General features: G+C 55.3%; 3 protein-coding genes across 4 annotated transcripts in view; 2 read left to right on the plus strand and 1 right to left on the minus strand.

Moving 5' to 3' along the window:
* The window catches only part of ELK1 (ETS transcription factor ELK1), a 16,397-nt gene extending 11,516 nt beyond the window's left edge, over positions 1-4,881 (plus strand). For both annotated transcript variants that reach the window (XM_040632394.1, XM_040632404.1), the window contains exons 4-6: positions 2,239-2,685; positions 3,310-3,411; positions 3,497-4,881. In XM_040632394.1, the coding sequence (XP_040488328.1) occupies positions 2,239-2,685; positions 3,310-3,411; positions 3,497-3,595 (648 nt within the window). In that variant the 3' untranslated portion in view covers positions 3,596-4,881. The remainder of the gene's footprint in view (positions 1-2,238; positions 2,686-3,309; positions 3,412-3,496) is intronic.
* Positions 1-19,050, minus strand: part of ZNF81 (zinc finger protein 81) — a 352,185-nt gene that overhangs the window by 196,440 nt on the left and 136,695 nt on the right. The gene's annotated exons all lie outside the window — the stretch shown is intronic.
* LOC103667013 (complement factor properdin) lies at positions 9,193-14,897 on the plus strand. The gene is made up of 9 exons (XM_040632386.1): positions 9,193-9,357; positions 9,443-9,593; positions 11,029-11,204; positions 11,662-11,832; positions 11,973-12,164; positions 12,358-12,531; positions 12,764-12,955; positions 13,118-13,229; positions 14,664-14,897. The coding sequence occupies exons 1-9, from the start codon at positions 9,294-9,296 to the stop codon at positions 14,827-14,829; spliced, it is 1,398 nt and encodes a 465-aa protein (XP_040488320.1). The 5' UTR covers positions 9,193-9,293; the 3' UTR covers positions 14,830-14,897.

Consider the following 19,050-nt stretch of genomic DNA (forward strand, 5'->3'; position numbering starts at 1 on the left):
CCCCCCCCCAATATTTATACCAGTATTTTAATGGTCTTATCTGGTTGCTAGCAGTCACTTCATTTTCTAATTGCCTTAGCTTAAACCTGTACCACAGTATTTTTTTTTTAGATTTTATTTATTTGAAAGAGCAAGAGAGAGAGAGCGAGAGCACACAGGAGCAGGGGGAAGGGGCAGAGGGAGAAGAGGAAACAGACTCTGCACTGAGTGGGGAGCCCGATGCGGGGCTCAATCCCAGGACCCTGGGATCATGATCTGAGCCACCCAGGCACCCCTTAAACCTGTACTACAGTATTAAGAATGAGGCTCCTCAGTTACAGCTAAGTCAAGAAATAAAACTGTGAGAACCACAAAAAGCCCCAAAACAAAAACAAGAATGACGCTCCTCCGCCTGTTCTCCCTAGTGACCTTGCCCTGTTCTCCATCTACATTGATAGCTTTAAATAATCCTCTGTATTAATAATTCCTTGCCACATTCTTCTGTATTAATTTAGTCTCTTCCAACATTTACATCAGTTACTTCGTTTTCCTATCTTACTGCATCAGCCACACTCCCCAGCTGTCCTGGCAGCCACCCCCAAGGCCTGGCCCTGTTAGCCCACAGACACCCTGGTTCCGGGAGCCAGGAGGAAAGCCTGCTCCTGCATCGACTCTGCTAGGTGGGCCCCCTGGTGGAGGGGTGCCACGGGGTGTGGGTGTTTGTCTCTGAGGTGGGGGTGGGGGTGGGGGGATTGGACAGATGGAGATGCAGAGTGATAGGGAGACGCAGAGAGGGCTGGATGGGAAGGAGACACGGAGCGGAGACAGAGGGGAGAAGGGCCGTAGACTAAAGGAAGAGTTGTGGAAGGGAGAAGAGGGAAAGGGGAGAAACTGGGAAGAATACAGAGAGGAGAATCACAATGGGGAGGAGAGGTAGAAACGGAAGGAGGAGAAGGGAGGAGCCCCCACATTGGGAAAGACCTGGGTGAGAAGTGGGCTGGGAGGGGGGGTACCTAGTTGGGGGCAGACGTGGAAGTAGAATGGTGTATATGTAAAAAGACAGGAGAGGGGCAAGAAGGACCCTAGGAGAAGCACCCCTCTGCCCCCCATCCATGCCCTCCTTCCACTCAGGCCCTCCCTTCTGAGGCCCTTTATCCTATCTCCTCCCTTCCCAGAACATCATCCGCAAAGTGAGCGGCCAGAAGTTTGTCTACAAGTTTGTGTCCTACCCCGAAGTCGCGAGGTGCTCCACTGAGGACTGCCCGCCCCAGCCTGAGGTGTCTATCACCTCTACTGTGGCAAATGTGGCCCCTACTGCTGTACATGCTGTCCCCGGGGACACTGCCTCTGGGAAACCAGGCACACCGAAGGGAGCAGGAATGGCAGGCCCGGGTGGCTTGGCACGCAGCAGCCGGAACGAGTACATGCGCTCAGGCCTCTATTCCACCTTCACCATCCAGTCCCTGCAGCCACAGCCACAGCCGCCCCCTCATCCTCGGCCTGCCTCGGTGCTCCCCAACACCGCCCCATCGGGAGCAGCAGTGCCCCCATCTGGGAGCAGGAGCACCAGTCCAAGCCCCTTAGAGGCCTGCCTGGAGGCTGAGGAGGCCGGCCTGCCTCTGCAGGTAAGGACTGGAATATGGAAATTCAGTAAGAGGGTGGGTGTACAATTCCTAGATGAGGAGGGGTGCTGGTAGAAGGGACATAAACATCCTATTTAGATGTGGTGGAAGGAGGGACACAGAAGTTCCCTGGGAGAAAGGGTGGGGGAGGAGAGCCATGCAAGTACGAAGCTATGCCAGATGCCCAGAATGTTTTTGCTAAATGCATAGGTTCTCTCAGCTTAGCATTCATCAGAATCACCTGGAGGGCTTTTTAAGCGACAGATTTCTGGGGCCCACCCCCCAGAGTTTCTGATTCTGTGGATCGGGGGATGAGCACGAGAACTTGCTTCTTTAGTTTCCAGATGAGGGACACGCTGCTAGTCCCTAAAGCAAACTGTTGAGAACCACTGCTCTCATGAATGAGGACGGTATCCCCAAGAGCCCCACCCTGAGGGGAAGCCCTGTCTCCCAGAGAGAAGCCTCCCCAGGAGAAGCCCCACATCCTTGGCAAAGTCTCACGTCCTGTTGGTGGACCTGCCTTAATGTGTAGTCAGTTTCCCCGCCATACGAAGCCCTGCTTTTCGAGACAAGTCCTTGGCTTCACTAGCCCAGCAATCCTTACGCACCCCCTCTGCCCGCCCCCCTCCTCTCCCAGGTCATCCTGACCCCACCCGAGGCCCAGAACCCTAAATCAGAAGAGCTGAATGTGGAGCCCGGGTTGGGCAGGCCACTGCCCCCAGAAGTGAAAGTGGACGGGCCCAAGGAAGAGTTGGAAGCCGCAGTCGGTGGGGAGGCGGGGTTTGTGCAGGAAGCCGCTAAGGCCGGGCCGGAAGTCCCTCCTGCGGAGGGCGCGCCGGCCCGGCTGCCCGCGGTCGTCATGGAGACTGCAGCACCGGGGGGCGGCCTCGCGGCTTCCACTGCTTCCAGCACAGAGATCGCCCAACCTCAGAAGGGCCGGAAGCCCCGGGACCTGGAGCTTCCACTCAGCCCGAGCCTGCTGGGTGGGCCAGGACCCGAACGGACTCCAGGATCGGGAACCGGCTCCGGGCTGCAGGCGCCGGGGCCAGCGTTGACCCCGTCCCTGCTACCTACGCACACATTGGTGAGTGCCTGTGAAGGGGTGGGGCGGGTGAGGGAGGAGCTAGACTGCAAGGGCCAGTGTGGTTATCTCTGGGTGAGCGGGAGGGTGGAGCCTTCGAGTGGGATTGGCTGGAGGGACGGGGCTGAGGGTTGGGCTGTTGGAATGAAGGGCAGGTCTCGGGGGCGGGGGGCCGGGGGGGGGTGGTGGGCGGGGACTGAGAGGCTTTACTCAGGGAAACTTTTCCGAGTTGCGCCATGGCTTGGGGATCCTGCGTGGGGCTTTTTGGTTTGGGATTTCCTTAGTGGGTTTCCTGTGAGGTATATGGGTTGGTGGGATGTAAGAGTTGGAGGTTGATCCTAAGCTGATGGGATAGTGACCTGTGAGGTTTGAAAGCGACTTGTGGATGGGGTCTTGTAGGTGGTCTCGCCCAGTGAAGCTGGAGGTGGGCTCTTGGGAGCTGGGAGGCGTTGTCTGTAACATTTTGTCATGGGCTTGACCTTAGCAGTTAGTGGGTAAGCCTGTACACTTTGGGAGGGTGATCTCAGAAGTCTGAGTGGGAGATCTGGTGGGACTGGAGCCGAGTTCCTTCCATCCTTCCACACCTGCTCTCTAATCACTTGAGCTCCAACTACCCCTTCCCCACAGACCCCGGTGCTGCTGACGCCCAGCTCGCTGCCCCCCAGCATTCACTTCTGGAGCACCCTGAGTCCCATTGCACCCCGTAGCCCAGCCAAGCTCTCCTTCCAGGTAGGATCCCCTTCCCCCACCTCGGAGAGGGTGAGAGACCCTAGCATGGTCCCCATCCATGATCTTTCCCTGTTTCTGTCCCCAGTTTCCGTCCAGTGGCAGCGCCCAGGTGCACATCCCTTCCATCAGCGTGGATGGCCTCTCAACCCCCGTGGTGCTCTCCCCAGGGCCCCAGAAGCCATGACTACCACCACCAACACCACCACCACCACCCCCTTCTGGGGTCACTCCATCCATGGCCCTGAACTTCTCTCCAGCCAGCCGTCTCAAGGAGAAACATAGTTCAGCTGACAGACTTGTGCTCTAGATGTGGTGGGGTAGGGATTCTTAGGAAAGATCTCACAGTAACCCTTCCACAGGAAACATACAACTTCTCTCTTCTTGGTCAGTTCCCCAGTGGCCGCCCTTACGCGTCCCCTACTGCAGTGGTGGAGACGGTTTATTTATTTATTTTTTGAAGGCCACTGGGAGGAGCCTGGCCCAAACCTTTTGGGGGGTTGGTGAGGACATCTCCCCCATCTCCACATTTTCTCCCCAAGATGAGACAATCGGGGCCTGGCTTGAGAAGGACCTTTCTTTATTTATTTCTCAGCCTGCCCTTGGGAAGCTGAGGGAGCCCTGTCTCCATTTTGGGGTGTGAGTAGAAGAGGTAGCTTGTTGTAGTTTATTATTCCCGGCCATACCCAAGGGTCCAGGAAGAATTTGTGCCGTTTAACGGTTTGGGAATCTTGGCCAAGGAAAGACTCACACCCTTGAAATAGGAATTTCCACCTCCCCAGCCTTTCTCTCAGATACCACCTTTTTGGCCAGGGAGGAATGCCCCTTTTGTTCTTCTCCCCCTGAGAAGCCATTCCTGTGTCTGCCAAACTCCTGGGGTCCTGCCTGTTACCTCCCAATGGAGGGTTTTTTTGGGGGAGTGGTCCCCGTCTGGGGGGCCCCTCCAGCCAGTACTCCAGGTCTCCATGTCCCCCACCCCCTGTCATTTTGATAGTATAATCTATTTTTAAACAGGGCTTTTCAATAGGGGAGAGGGGAGCATCTCTTCCTATATCTGAGATGGGGTGGGTGGGAAGGAAGGGATTTGAGGGGGGGATCTTCCTGCCACCCCCAAGTGTTTATTTTTGATACCAAACGTGTATTTTCAGCTCCCTCCCTCCCAGCCCCCCAATTTCCTGCGGGCGGGTACAAAGGACCCTTTAAGTGTCCCTGGAGTTGGGAGGGAGGAATGGGGGACATTAAGCCTGTCTTATCTGAATTCCAGGCTGGAGAGGGTGGGTTCAAAGGACTCCTGGGCTCACCTCCTGTCAGCACCGGCCCAGCCCGGGCCTGGGGACCTGGGGGTTGGTGATATGGGGGACGGTGCTACACCTGTCTCCGCTGTTTGTTTTACTTCCCCGAAAATGGATCTTTTTTTCTAAGAGTCCCAGAGAATGGGGAATTGTTCCTGTAAATATATATTTTTAAAGGTGATGCTGGAGGCCGCTAGCCTTTTTTCGCCCCCGAAGCCATTGGGCCTGACTGGGACAGGCATGACTGTAGGTGCAGGGCAGCGAGGGTGTGAAGGGCGCTGTTGTGAGAGAGAGCAGGACGGTGTGTGTCGGAAGCAGCGGGGAGACCGCGGGCTGGTGAGCAGGTGTGTGGGGACGAGACAGAGTGCGCGAAGCTGCGATCGCGTGTGTACGCGGGTGAAGCCGTGTGTGCGAGAGAGAGCGGCAGCCGTGCCTGTGTCGGAAACGGCGGCGGGGTGCCAGGAAAGCACCGCGAGAGCGAGTGCGGGGAAAGGCGCTGTACGAGAGCCTGGAGGTAAGCGTGACGTCCTGTACAGGCTCAGGTGGCAGGGACGGCACCTCCCGCACCGTTTGACAGGCCGACGATGGTGAGCGCGGCGGACCAAGTGACCAAAACGACGCGCGAGCCTGTGCAGGTGCACAGGTGCGGCGGGGAGGGTCGGGGACTGGGCGCGGGCGACGAGCTTCCCTGTACGGAAGCATCAGGACTGTGGCGGGAGGGGACGGTGTGTGCAACCTCGTGCAAGGCTGCCGTGGCCGCTGAAGTCCTGCAAGCCTGGTGGAAAAGAGTGGACAGCGTGAGGGAAAATGGCCGTGAGGCACGAGCTCCAAGAACGCGGGAGCAAGTGTGAGGACACCGTTCCTGTGAGACTGGCGAGGGCTGTGAGAGAAACGGGCTCCGACTGGGGGAGTCTGAGGCTGCGAGCGTGCACGTGTGAGTGTGTGTACCCCAGACGAGCGGCAGACTGATGACGGTTACTACTCCCGTCTGGCCCGGAGGCTCAGGGACTGGGACAGCGTGAGGGAAAAGGGCGGTGGGGCCAAGCGACTGACACAGCCCGCGAGAGGAACATGGCGCCACGCGAGCGAAACATCAACGCCGGGCGGTGCGCGAGCGGGTGCGCGTGTGCGGAGCCGCTCCCGCGGGACTGCAGTTGGAGGCTCTGTGGGTGTGAAGAGGGGAAGCCGGGCCGTGGGATCGGGGGCCTCGCTGCGTGGGAGAAGCGGCCGGGGCCATCGTCCTGCCCGAGTGTCCCTGCTAAGCGAACGGTGGCGGAAAGGACCAAGGCGGCCGGGGGAGACCGTGTGCGCACCACGTCGAGAGCCTCAGAGCCGGTGGGGATTAGTGACCGCAGATGGCAGAGGCGGACCGAGGACGAGTGACCGCGACGGGCCGGCAGCTGGGAAACGGATTGGGCCGGGTTTGTGTCCACGTCTCTGCAAGACCCAAGGAAAGACCGTGCACGGAGCCTGGGCATGCAGCACGCAGCTTGAGATGGGACACGAGGTGACGGACACAGCGTCCGAGGCAGCGTGTGATGGTGTGTGCGTGTGCATCTCAGCCACCAGCAGGGGCTGTGGGTGTGCGAGATGGGGGCTGGCGCGAGAAGACGTGGGAGAGGTGCTGATTGAGTTCGTGTGCGAGAAAGTTCCCGAGAGACCAGCCAGGGCTGTAAATCAGGGGCTGGGTGGTAGCAACAGCTAAAGGCGTGACTGCGTTTGTGTGCGTGTGCAAAACTGGTCAAGAGGAAACGTTGGTGACCGTGGCCGAATGAGGGAGGCTGTTGAGACGTGTGCGTGTGTGTGTGTGAGAGACACTGTTAGTAGGACACTAGGCATCCATGACAGAAAAAATGACCCCAAGTGTGTGACTGAGGGCAAGGCCGAGAGGCTGTGGGACCGAGTACGTGTGTGAGCCTGTTCCTAAGAGTTTCCTAGTAGAGGCTGCAGATCCAGAACTGTGTGTGTAACTGTGTTAAGAAAAAAAAAAAGTTCAAGACAACGACCAAGACCAGATGAGACGGTATGAGAGACCACGGATCGAATGTGCCAGGCGTGGGAGAAAGCCACTTCCTGCACTGGTCTCGCTGCCTCCATCCTCTGTGCTATCTGCCCCCAGTTCTCCAAAACTTGAAATTCTGGAGTTTCCCAGGGCTCCACCTAGGATTCCCTTCCCTCTTCCCACAAGCCCGCTCCAGGGTGCTCCGGTCTGGTTCCGGCACTCGAGACACAACTCAATCCCCCCCACCGGTGAGGCCCACATTTTTTACCTCCAACCCCCATGACCCTTCATCGCACGTGTCAGGCTCTGTCTAGAGTTTGGACAGTTGATCGATCCATTCGGCACCCGATTATGAGCCCTGCGGACAACAGCAGTTAGCAAACCAGACACAAATCCCTGCCCTTCGGCGAGCAGCTATTTCAGTGAGGGCGACGGACAAGAAACAGTTAAGTACATCATCATCAGGTAGCAGCGCAATAATTTCGTGAGACAAGACTTTTCACTCTGTTTAAATAAAAAAGCTGCAGTCATTTTATTGCACAAACGTGGGAAAAGAAAGCACCAACAGTCCTCTTCCCACAGGACATCCTTGGAGTATAAGGTTTAGGCACAAAGGAAGTATTGATTATAACACTATTACCAGGGCAGCCGGTGATTAGAAAACACAGCCAACCAGAATCACAGGTTTCCGGGGGAGTTTGTTTCCATGGGGTAACACAGCGCTGATGTCTGAAGTCTTGGAATCTTAACAGAACTCCTTTGTTCAAAGCATACTTCCAAAGACAGGCCTGTATGATCAGGAAACAGAATACATGTGTGAAGGATACAGATGTCAACACACCTTATTGCCCCATAACACAAGACCAACATTCTTGAGAAAGTTCTCTTTTAACATCTGACCAAATCAAATTCTATTACATTGTGCGAATTTGCAGAATGGTACCTCTCCCTCCACGAATGCAGAGGAAACGAAACCTTGCCTTCCTTTCTTAGACTCCTTTTTATTCATTATAGAGATTCCTGCTTTTAAAGTGAGCTCTGGAGTTTCACTCATCAGGGCTAATAAGAAACAAAGAAAGAGGGGCTCCTGGCCGGCTCAGTCGGAAGAGCATGCAACTCTGGATCTCGGGGGTTGTGAGTTGGAGCCCCATGATCGGTGTAGAGATTCCTTAAAAAGGAAAAAAAGGAAAAAAAAAAAGCGGGTCCGTGGAGCTTGGTTTTACCTTTTACCTGCACAGAAAAGGGGCTGAAGAGGACTTAGTAAAAGAAGGAGCACATAGCATTATTTTTATAGACGACACCTACAAAGAAAAAGAGGTGTCACTGGCTAGAATCGCTCTTAAGTGTGCTCCCCACACCAGCAGCAGCAGCGTCACCTGGGAGCCTGTTAGAAATGTTTGTTCTTGTGTCCCACCCCAGACCTACGAAATCAGAAACAGGATTGAACACATCTTCCAGATGATTCTCAGGCACAGTAAGGTTTGAGAGCCCCTGCGCTACAGAATGACAGGGGTCCTGTACAAAAAGGGTAGCTGGGGAAGGCTTCTGTGAGAGAGGACGGTTTTGATCTGTCTCCTCTTTTAGGGCATAAGCCCCTCGAGGGCCAGGGTTTCTGGCTGTCTTACTCTCTGCTCTGTTCAGTGCCAGGAACAGCATCTGACACCCAATAAGCGCTTAGCAAATGTTGAATGAATGTATTTAACAAACAGCACCTACTGTATGCCAGGCACTGTTCTGAGGACTTTTAAAAATCTTAAACTCCCAATGTTTGCAACAAACTCTATGCTGTAGGCTCAGGGAGGGGGTTGTCACCTACCTCAGTTACTCTGATAGAACATGGCCAAGCTGATTCCCTCCCAGCCACCCCCTCCCCTGGGGCCAGTGTGTGTTGGGGGGGTGTTCCCAGCTGGAGCCCTGGGGCAGTGGATATCCCCAATTCACTCTCAAACCCTTCTCCCCACACTCTTCTCACTTCCCCTTCTCACTTCCCCCACTGCTGACCTCCCCTGCCCCTGCTGACCACAGGCAACCTCACTTTCAGGAAAGAGGATGAAGCAATTATCTCAATGCCTGCTCCACTCAATGAGGAGGGACACACGGAGCTCATTTCACCCTCGTTCAGCATCAGCATCCGCATGAGATTGACCCCATCGTTGTGGTAGAGATGGCATTTTACGGGGCGGGGCGGGGGGGAGTTGAGGCCCAGAGAGGTTCAAGTGACTTGCCCAAGGTCACACAGCTACGAAGTTTATGCTCCATTTCCTCTCAGTAAGAATGTGTCCAGGGAGCATTGAGTGCTAAAGAGTTACTGGGGATACAGTGACAAGCGAGACTGGACCAAGAGTGAGACAGGAAGTAGGGAGGGGAGAGGGGGGCAGGAGGCTCCAGGGCAAAGGTGCCAGTAGAGAAGTTGGAACTGCAGAGACCCTGCACGGCGCCCCCCACCCACACCCCACCCCGCAGCCCTTTACCCGCCCAGTTCCTCCTGGCCCAGTTCCTCTTTGCCACTGATCCCAGAGCCAGGTCAGCCCATACAAAGCCAGGCCTCCTCTCTGGCAGGGCGGCAGGACTGCAGGGGTGCAGCGCTCAACATGCGTGCCCCAGGGCAGACTCCTCAGTTGCTGCTGCTGCTGCTCACCCTGCTTCCGGCCACAGGTGAGTGCGGGAGGGCCCCGCAGGCCCGCAGGGGTGCCCGGATCCATCACACCGCTGACGGTGCCCCCCCCCCGCCCCGTTCCAGGCTCAGTCCCCGTACTCTGCTTCACCCAGTATGAGGAATCCTCCGGCAAATGCAAGGGCCTCCTGGGGGGAGGTGTCAGTGTGGAAGACTGCTGTCTCAACCCTGCCTATGGCTTTCAGGAGCCTGGCAGCAAGCTTTGTCACGCATGCAGGTGAGGGGGAGCCTGGGGTACAGGGCCACCCAGAACTGGGCTCTTTCCTTCTCTGGGGTTTCCAAGGGTGACTCCAAGGCCCCGATCATGACCATAGCTTGGGGTTTCTCAGCCTCAGCTCTATTGACGTTTGGGGCCAGAAAATTCTTTGTTGTGGGCGTCTGACTTGTGCATTGCAAAACCTGTGTTTTGTAGCATCCCTGGCCTCCCACTAGATGCCAGTAGCAACTCCCCCCAACCAATTGCGACAACCAAAATCCTCCGGACATTGCCAAATGTCCCCCCCAGGGGCAAAATCGCCCCTGGTTGAGACCCACTGCCATAGCTTCCATTTACTGAGCACCTCCTGTGTACTGGAAGCCTTGGAGGGTGGGATACAGGTCAGGTGTGTTCTGAAGGTAGCTCAAGTCCCCTAATTGTGATGCCAGCTCACCTTGAGTGCTTACTGCATACAGACGTGTCAGGGTGGGAGAGTTTGGGAAATTCTGAGGGCAGCTCCAGCCCCCTAATTATGACACTTTACGTTCATTGATCACTTCCAGCCTACTGGATGCATTGCAGAGGTCAGGGGTAGCTGAAGGATTTCTGAGGGTGACTCTAGTCTCCTAATCATGACTCCAGCTTACATGTAATGAGCCCTTAGTGTATGCCAGACATGTTTCCTAACAGCTTAGCATATATCCCAGATACACACACCATGGGGATGGGGAGCTTGAGGGTTTTTGAAGGCCGTTCTGGGACCCTAGTAATGTCAACCATTCACATCAATTTAGTATTGTGCTGCACATGGGGTTGGGGATAGATCTGGAGTATTTATCTTTTAAAAAAATTTTTTTTGAGAGAGAGAGCATGCAAGCGGGAAGAGGGGTAGAGGGAGACAGAATCTTAAGTAGGCTCCACACTCAGTGTGGAGCCTGATGCAGGGTTCGATCTCATGACCCCGAGATCATGACCGTGAGATCCTGACCTGAGCTGAAATCAAAAGTCAGATGCTTAACCAACGGAGTCACCCAGCCGCCCCAGATCTGGGGCATCTCTGATGGGGTCTCTAAGCTAACTGGGACGATAGCCCCTATTTATTAAGAACTTTCTGTTTGCCAGCTACCGAGCATGGTGGTGGCCTGATAGGTTTCTGAAGCAGTTCTGGGCCCTTAGGCCACACATTTGCTTACTGAATGTCTGGCACTAGCCTTGGGGGACTTCAAAGTGTTCCAGATCCCCAGTCATGAAGGTCAGTGATATTATTAAGTACTTACTGTGTGCGCTCCTTGTCCCGTTCAATCCTCAACATCCCCAAGGGGTAGGTACTCTGATCAATCCATCCCACGTACATGTATCCTGCACCCCTGTCTGTGCCTGCCCTCGCCCTGCAGTCCAGTCCACCCCATCCTTGCCAGCTCAAGCTAGGGTAGGACACGTGTGCTCCTCTCTACAGGTCCCCGCGGTGGTCCCCATGGTCTGCGTGGGCCCCCTGCTCAGTGACCTGCTCCGAGGGATCCCAGTTGCGGCACCGGCGCTGCATAGGCCATGATGGGCAGTGTGCCGAGAAGGTGGAGACTGGGACCCTTGAGTGGCAGCTGCAGGCCTGTGAGGACCAGAAGTGCTGTCCTGGTGAGGAAGCTCAGCAGGGCAGGCGAGCACAGCCTGTCGCCTGGCCCCGGGGAACACACAGTCAGGGCAGAGGCCCTGAGGGTAGGACCGTGCCTGATGTTTGTGAGGCGCTAAGGAAGATGCCCGTGTGGCTGGAGGAGAGCTGTGGGAAGCAAGGCCAAAGGGGGGCCCGATCCTTGTGGGCCACGGTGAGGACGCTGGCTTTTATTGTGTGGTTGTGGGCAGGAGAAATGTGATCGGACTTGGGGTGTGACAGATCCCTCTCACTGTCCGGAGGAGGGCGGATGGTCTGTGGTGAGTGCTGAAGCAGCGGGACCAGCGTGAAGGCTATTGCAGTCGTCCAGACAAGCGACAATGGTGGACCAGGTGTGGCAGAGGACGTGGGGCACATAAGGAAGTGAGGACCCCTGAATGATGCCCCTGCTTCCCTCCTGTCCCCCTCACCTCTCTCCCATAGAGATGGGTGGCTGGTCCAACTGGGAGCCCTGGACGCCTTGCTCTGTCACCTGTTCCAAAGGGACCCGGACCCGTCAGCGAAAATGTAATCAACCCACCCCCAAGTGTGGGGGCCACTGCCCAGGAGAGCCACGGGAGTCCGAGGCCTGTGACACCCAGCAGGTCTGCCCCAGTGAGTGAAGGCCGCTGATGCGGGCACGGAGGCGGGCACCCAGGGCAGAGCTGGGGGGTTACAGCAGGGAACTTCCAGGGTGGGAGGACTTCGGCACACGTGACCATACTTGGTGTCCCCCCACCCCCATCACACCACAGTACACGGGGCCTGGGCCACTTGGGGTCCCTGGGGCTCCTGCTCGGGGTCCTGCCACGGTGGACCCAGTGCACCTACCCAGAGACGAAGCCGCAAGTGTTCCGCACCTGAGCCCTCCAAGGAACCTCCTGGGAAGCCGTGCCCGGGGCTGGACCACGAAACCCGGCCCTGCTCCGGCCTGCCACCCTGCCCAGGTACACGGGGATGGGGCCCCTGACACGCTGTTCTCGATTCAGGCACAGATGCTCTGCCATTTCAGGGGACAGAGACCTTAGACCATGTGACCATGGAGCTCTTCATTTTGGGGCAGTCCACCTCAAGGGTCTAGGGGCCGAGGGGGAGATGGAGGTGGCCTTTCTTCTCATTCCTTTCTTCTCACCCCCACAGTGGCTGGGGGCTGGGGGGCATGGGGTCCTGTGACCCCCTGCCCTGTGACCTGTGGCCTGGGCCAGACCCTGGAAAGACGGAAATGCGATCACCCTGTGCCCCAGCATGGGGGTCCCCCCTGTGCTGGCGAGGCCACCCGGACCCACATCTGCAACACGGCTGTGCCCTGCCCTGGTCAGTACCTCAAGATGCACCATCTCCATGCCTAAGCCCCTCCCCCAACCCTGCTGCCCAGTTCCTGTTGCTAATGCCTTGTTCCTGCCTCGGATGCCCCTATTCCTGGCCCTGATGCCTCGGCCCCACCTCTGATCACCGCCGCTCCTTCCCCTGGTCGCCATTCCTTGCTCTGAATCCCCTCACTGGCTCCCTTCTTTGGTGCAAGCCCTGGTTGCCCCTGTCTCTGCAGTGGATGGAGAGTGGGGATCCTGGGACGAGTGGAGCCCCTGCATCCGTCGGAACATAAACAGTATCAGCTGTAAGGAGATCCCGGGCCAGCAGACACGCTCGAGGAGCTGCAAGGGCCGCAAGTTTGATGGACGGCGGTGCCCTGGGGAGCAACAAGATATCCGTCACTGCTATAACATCCAGCGCTGTGGCTGTGAGTGCCCCCCACCCCCCGCAGACCCCACTGTGGGGATGGGGCAGCTTGTGCAGCGAGGGGGGTTTCTGACTTCACCTTGGACCCCGTGGCCCTGCCACCTCTCTGTCTCTCTCTGTCTCTCACCACCCCACTGAGACCTCTCATTCTGACTCATTGCAGGGAAAGGCTCATGGTCTGAGTGGAGTTCCTGGGGGCTGTGCATGCCCCCTTGTGGCCCCAACCCCGTCCGCATCCGCCAGCGCCTCTGCACGGCCCAGCTCCCCAACTTCTCGTGAGTGGGGGAGCAAAGCGTGCCCAGGAGGGGGTCATGATATCCATATGTGGGCAGTGAGGGTGGGAGAGTCAGTTCAGCTCCCCACAAGCAGGGCAGCCACCTCTGGGTCTCAGGTGCCTGCCTTGACGAGTGTCATCTCCCTCCTGCCGGAAGAGGAGAGACACTAAAGAAGCACCCAAGAAAGAGGATCCTGAGGGGAGAATGAGCAGCCTCTGTGCGCCTCTGTCTCTCATTCAGTCCCTCAGCCACCCGGCCACTCACCCAGTCCTTCCTGTGACCTCGCGCTCAGCTCTCTCGGTTACCCACGCTTCCATTTGCTCCTTCAGTCACTCAGGCCTTCATCCACTGACTCATTCCTTCAGCCACCCACATCTCACTCAACGTCTCACGGCCCCAGGACACTTGAGGCCTTTTCGGCAACACTTGCAGACACACAGAACCCAGGTCCTGTGGGTCCCCCGAGGGATCCAGGTCAGCAGGGCCCTGACAGAAGGCAGAGGCAGGGCAGATGGCACATGGAAAAGGGACTGACACCTTGCCCCGGGTCCAGGAAACTGGTCAGGTCTCACCAGGCAGGAAGGGGTCAGGAAAGGTACTCCCAGTGTCAAGACTGTGTGAGCAGAGTCCTGGACACTGGTGACCAGCTGCCCAAAGCTGGTTTCCTGGTGGCCCAGGTGTTAGAGAGGGTAAAAACACTCACTCCCCCCCTTCTTTATTTCCACATACATCAAGCCACTAGAGGAAGTGGGCTATTTTCAACTCATGAAAGGCCTGCCATCTGGGAAATGGTCTCCAGCTCTGGGGTCTCTAGTGGGTCCTGAAGATGAGTTAGAGGCGTTGAGTGGAGGCAGGAAGCACGTGACAGAGTAGGGAAATGAATGGATTTGACTGAGGGAACGGGGGTGAGAGTGAATGAATGGAATGCTTGTCTCGTGGGAGGAACAAGCCAGGCAAAGACCATTCTGGACGTGGGACTAAGTCCGAATAAAGTGGAAGAGAGAGATAGGCTTGGGGCAGGCATGCAGACCCAGAAACAAGGCCTCAAATACCAGGGCAAGGCATTTTGGTGTTTTTTTTCCCCCACTGGGCAGTGGGGAGAGACGTAAAGGGTTTTGGAGGTAAGAGAAGGTAGCTCTTGTCAATGAGTAACAATTACTAACATTTTTTGAGTACTTACTGTGTACCAGACACCACTCTGAGCCTTTTACCAAAATTAAGTCATTTATCCTCACTCAGCCCAGTAAGGTGGGTATTACTATTCTTCCAATTATTACCATTTTTCAGATGAGCACAGGGAAGGTAAAGAGATTGCCCAATATCTCAGAGCTGACAAATAGTGTTGGGCACACAGTAGGCACTCAATAAGAGTTTGTCGAGTGCATTCTTGCCTTCCCTGAGCTTCTCCCCTCCATTCCCCCTCTAATGCCCCAGGCCCACCATTACCGTGGTCGAAGGTCAGGGTGAGAAGAACGTGACCTTCTGGGGGAAACCGTCACCACGGTGCGAGGCGCTGCAGGGGCAGAAGTTGGTGGTGGAGGAGAAACTGCCATGTCTACACGTGCCTGTCTGCCAAGACCCTGAGGATGAGAAGCTCTAACACCTCCCTCTCCCGCTCCGACCCTCTGCCCCCCCCCAGACCTCAATAAATGGGCCTCTTCCCCAGGAGTGGGGCAATAGCATCTTCTAGGCCAAAGGGCACGGCACGGGGGCAGAGTCGCGGTGGCTCGTTGTGGAAAACTCTCGTCCACCGTGGTCACAGCTTGGCAGAAGCGAAGGGGAGTATCCGTCCCTTCGCCGCTGCCTTAGCCCCCGTGTCTGCCCCCCACCCCTTGCGCAGTGTCCCGGGGCCCTCCAGCACGTCCCTCTGCAGAGCTCCGCGTTACGGGCTTTCTGGTTGGCTACTCGCCCTGGCCGGCACTTTCTGATTGGCCGGAGTGCCTAGGTTCCCACCCGCCGGAGCCTCTCGGCTGGCGGGTGCCGCATCAATCCGGCACTGAGCCGCGGCAGAGGCGGCAGAGGCGTGGCTGGGGTTGGCACCCAGCCGCGCGAACACCTGCACCCACCCACTCCCAACAGCCCAGCTCCAATGCCGCAATTAGCGAAGACCGAAAGGGGGGTGGCAGTTGGCCGGGGGTGGACCGAGGAAGTGCCTGTGAGGTGCTCTGAGCTGGGGCGGGAGCGAAAAGCCAGAGTCAGCACCTGCCAGAAGGAGCCCCCGAGACAAACCCAGACACAGATTCCTTTAGTATTGGTGCATTCATTCAACACTTTATAGCGTCTACTGTATACTAGAACGAAGTCTGGGCATCTGGGGTGGAGGAGGACTGGTAGAAGGAGAGGACATGTGAGCGAGGGAACAAACTCAGAATATGCGATCCTTTCGTTGAACATTTTTTTCAACACTTATCAACGCCTACTGTATACTAACAATAGCGCTGGACATCACGGAGAATAGAGGAGTCAGAACAGCACGTGTCTCCACAGTGAAGGGAACAAACCCCGACACTAATGCTGTTAGCATTTGCTCATTCAGTGTTGCACTAATTAGCATTTACTGAATGCTGAGCCCCTGGTGATGAGGCAAATCAGAAGAATCATCATAATTATGGTATTAGCTAATACTTAGAGAGTACTTGCTGCGTGCCTGGTAGTGTTTTAGGTTGCACAGCATGAATTCGCTTACTCCACAACAAGCCTATGAGGGTCACTATTATTATCCCATTTACAAAGGAGTAAACTGAGGCACAGAAAGGTAGCGGGCTGGACATTTGAAGCACGGTGTCTGCTGTGAGTGGAGGGACCCCTCTGTGGAAGCGTTCAGATGGGAGATGAGTGACACCTGGATTCTGTCAAGGTGCTCACGTCTCTGGGTCGATTTCCCCCCATAAAACGGGTCAGTTGATGGGTTGAAGTAAAGACAAAGTTGAATTTTTGGCCATCTTGGGAAGAATGAGCTGAAGGGAGTGATTCTGGTTGTTTACCATAGGGTACGAGAGGTATGTGTCTACAAGAGAGTGGAACTTTGTGCATCATGAGACACATACCTTTGTGTATGTGTGATATGCAGACCTATGGGTCTGTGCAAGAATTAAGGATGTATTGAGTGTATGTGGAATGCGTGTAAAGTTACAACCATGTGTGCACCATAACAATCTGAGTTACAGGTGTGTGTGTTTGTGTACACGTGCACACATGTACATGTGCATTAAGGTGTCGTGGGTATATATGTGTGAGTTATAAATGTGGGTACGATACCGATTACAAGCATATGTCAGGGGTGTGTGTTTCAGAGTCATTGCTCACTGATGCACAACAAAGAAAATCACTCCTGGAGCCCTTTCTGGAGAAGATGGAGACAGTGCAGAGGAGACTTACCTCTGCCTCAGGGAGTTGAGACACTTCTGAGGGGAATCCTCATTCTTCCACAAAACAATCTCCAAAACATTAATTTCTGGAAACCGAGCCACCTGGAGAAAGGGAATGATGTTGGGGGTCATGAGTACTAGAAACGTGGGAATAGGGGCCCTAGGAAGAGGCATTCTAGAGACAGATTCCTAAGGAGCCCAACTTCTGGCTCCCAGAGGAACCAGAGAAGTCTGTAGACTTGCAGCTGCTCCTATCCCCCAGAGAGGGCACCATGCGTCCAGCACAGCTTGTTTACTTCAGTTACTGAGCAAAAAACTGAGAAGCACAGACTTCTAAATGTTGGAAAATACGTGATTCATGAGAGTTCCCCATCTGGGCAACACTGAGATATGGAATGCTGGAAAGAGCAGCCAGGAAAGAGAGGGAAGGAAAGGCCAAAACAAAGGCCTGGAGGTGGGACTGAAGCTGCCTGGCATGGAGGAGGGAGTAGAGAATGGTTTGGAAGTATTGGACTTGAGGACTGGGGAGGCTAGGGGAAAGAGGGGATGGAATATGAGTTCTGGGGAAGGGGACTTCCTGGAGACCTTGGCCAAAGATGATCCTTGAGAGAAGGTAAAGGACATTCCTGGCAGAAGTCACAGCACAGGCGAAAATATAGAGGTTGTCTCCTCTCCCCACCAACACACCCTTAGAGATGGGTCGGTGATGATCTTGACAGATGAGGAAACCAAGTCTCAGCGGGGTTAAGTCACTTTCCCAGGGGTATGGTGGAGGCCTAGTTTGAACTTCTAGCACTCTGACTCTAGACTCCACACCTTTACTACCTTGTTTAAACAGGCCAAGGATTTAATAAATAAAGAATGAACAAATGAATAAGTGGACGATTCACCTGAAAACCCTGCAGGCAGAAAAGACTCCAAATCTGCCTGTTTCTTACCATGTCTTCTTCTACCTCACTTGGTCCACCAACATCTCTCACTATGGCCCACAAGGACCTGCTCAGTCTGGTCCCTGCTGACCTCTCTGAACTCATCTCCTGCCACAAATCCCCCTTGCTCACTTTGTTTCAGCCACACTGGCACCTCTTTCTAGCACATTCTTTTTTTTAAAAAAATGCACGGATCACAAAGTGAACGTGGCCCTTTGGGAATAAATTGGAGCTCTTGGATTCCTTCATCTGTAAAATGGGAATGTTCCCCACCCCATAGTATTGTTGTACTGGTTGGATGAAACAATACACTTAAGCAGCTTAGTTGGATGCTGTCAACAAATGATTGTTTTTTAATGGATTCGTGCTTTCATTGCAGTCAGGATCTTACAGGAGCTGACAGCATGGCTTCCACAGCCCCCCTCTGCCTGGACCATAAAGGTCATTTTCTCATGAGTCAAACATTATTTGGCATCTACTGTGTGCATACCCTAGGATGGGTCTGCCTCTGTCTGTGGAAAGTTCCCCTTTGCAGAGTCATGGGCACTGATAATATCAGGTGGTTATGGTGGGTTTTGGGTTATCCAGGGCAGAGCGATAGGGGCATATAGATTGAGTGTGTGTGTGTGTGTGTGTGTGTGTGTGTGTGTAGGGCCCTGGTGGGGGGAACGGAGATGGACACACACATCAGGTCTGGAGCTTCAGGGAATGTGTCTGTGTGGCAGATCTAGGTTTATCGTGATCGTCTGTGGGTAGGTGATTTGTCTGGGTGTGCATGTTCGTGTGAGTTTCCTTGGGTCTCTGTGTGTAGGTGTGGTTCCTGTGTGTATACGCATATATGCACGTGTGTATGCATGCATGCCCATATGTTACCCTGGGCTTGTGTATGTCCATATAGATACCTAGATCCGTGTGTTCTCTGTCTGTACGTGCCTCCGTGTGTTTCTTTATTTTTGTGTGTGTCTATATGTATCTCCACGTGTGTGTCATTCCTGTATGCCTCCAGGCCCCTGCAACCCAGGGCAAGGGTGTGTACCCCGCCCAAGTGTCCAAGTCAGCCTGTCTGATGCTATCTGTGCCGCCCCCGCACCCCCTCTCTGACTAGCTGAGCCCGTATGGATATGGGAAATTGATCTCCCCTCACAGGGTACTGCTTGTGACCCCCATCTGTCGCGGTGAGGAGGTTATTTCTTTACTTTTAAGTCTCTGCGTGTGCCTCCATTCCCCCCCCCACACACACACCTCCACATGCCTTCTGTGGTGAATATCGACCCTGGAAACAGTATCTGCAGAGAATCCTGCGTGTGGGTGCGACCGGGTGTGAAGAGCAGAATTTGGCTGGGTGGGGGTCTTGCCTGACCACTCACCCCGACCCTCCCGACAAGTATCTACCCCGCCCCCACTCCCCAAATTGCGCATCCCCTATCGGACGAGGGGGAGGGGAACCAGGATGCGGCGTGGCGCGTGCGCACTGCCGCCTTCAGCACCACGGACAGCTCCTTCGCCCCCGCCTACCGGCGCGTG

The sequence above is a fragment of the Ursus maritimus genome, assembly GCF_017311325.1.
Source record: "Ursus maritimus isolate PB19 chromosome X unlocalized genomic scaffold, ASM1731132v1 scaffold_X1, whole genome shotgun sequence".
Lineage (NCBI taxonomy): Eukaryota > Metazoa > Chordata > Mammalia > Carnivora > Ursidae > Ursus > Ursus maritimus.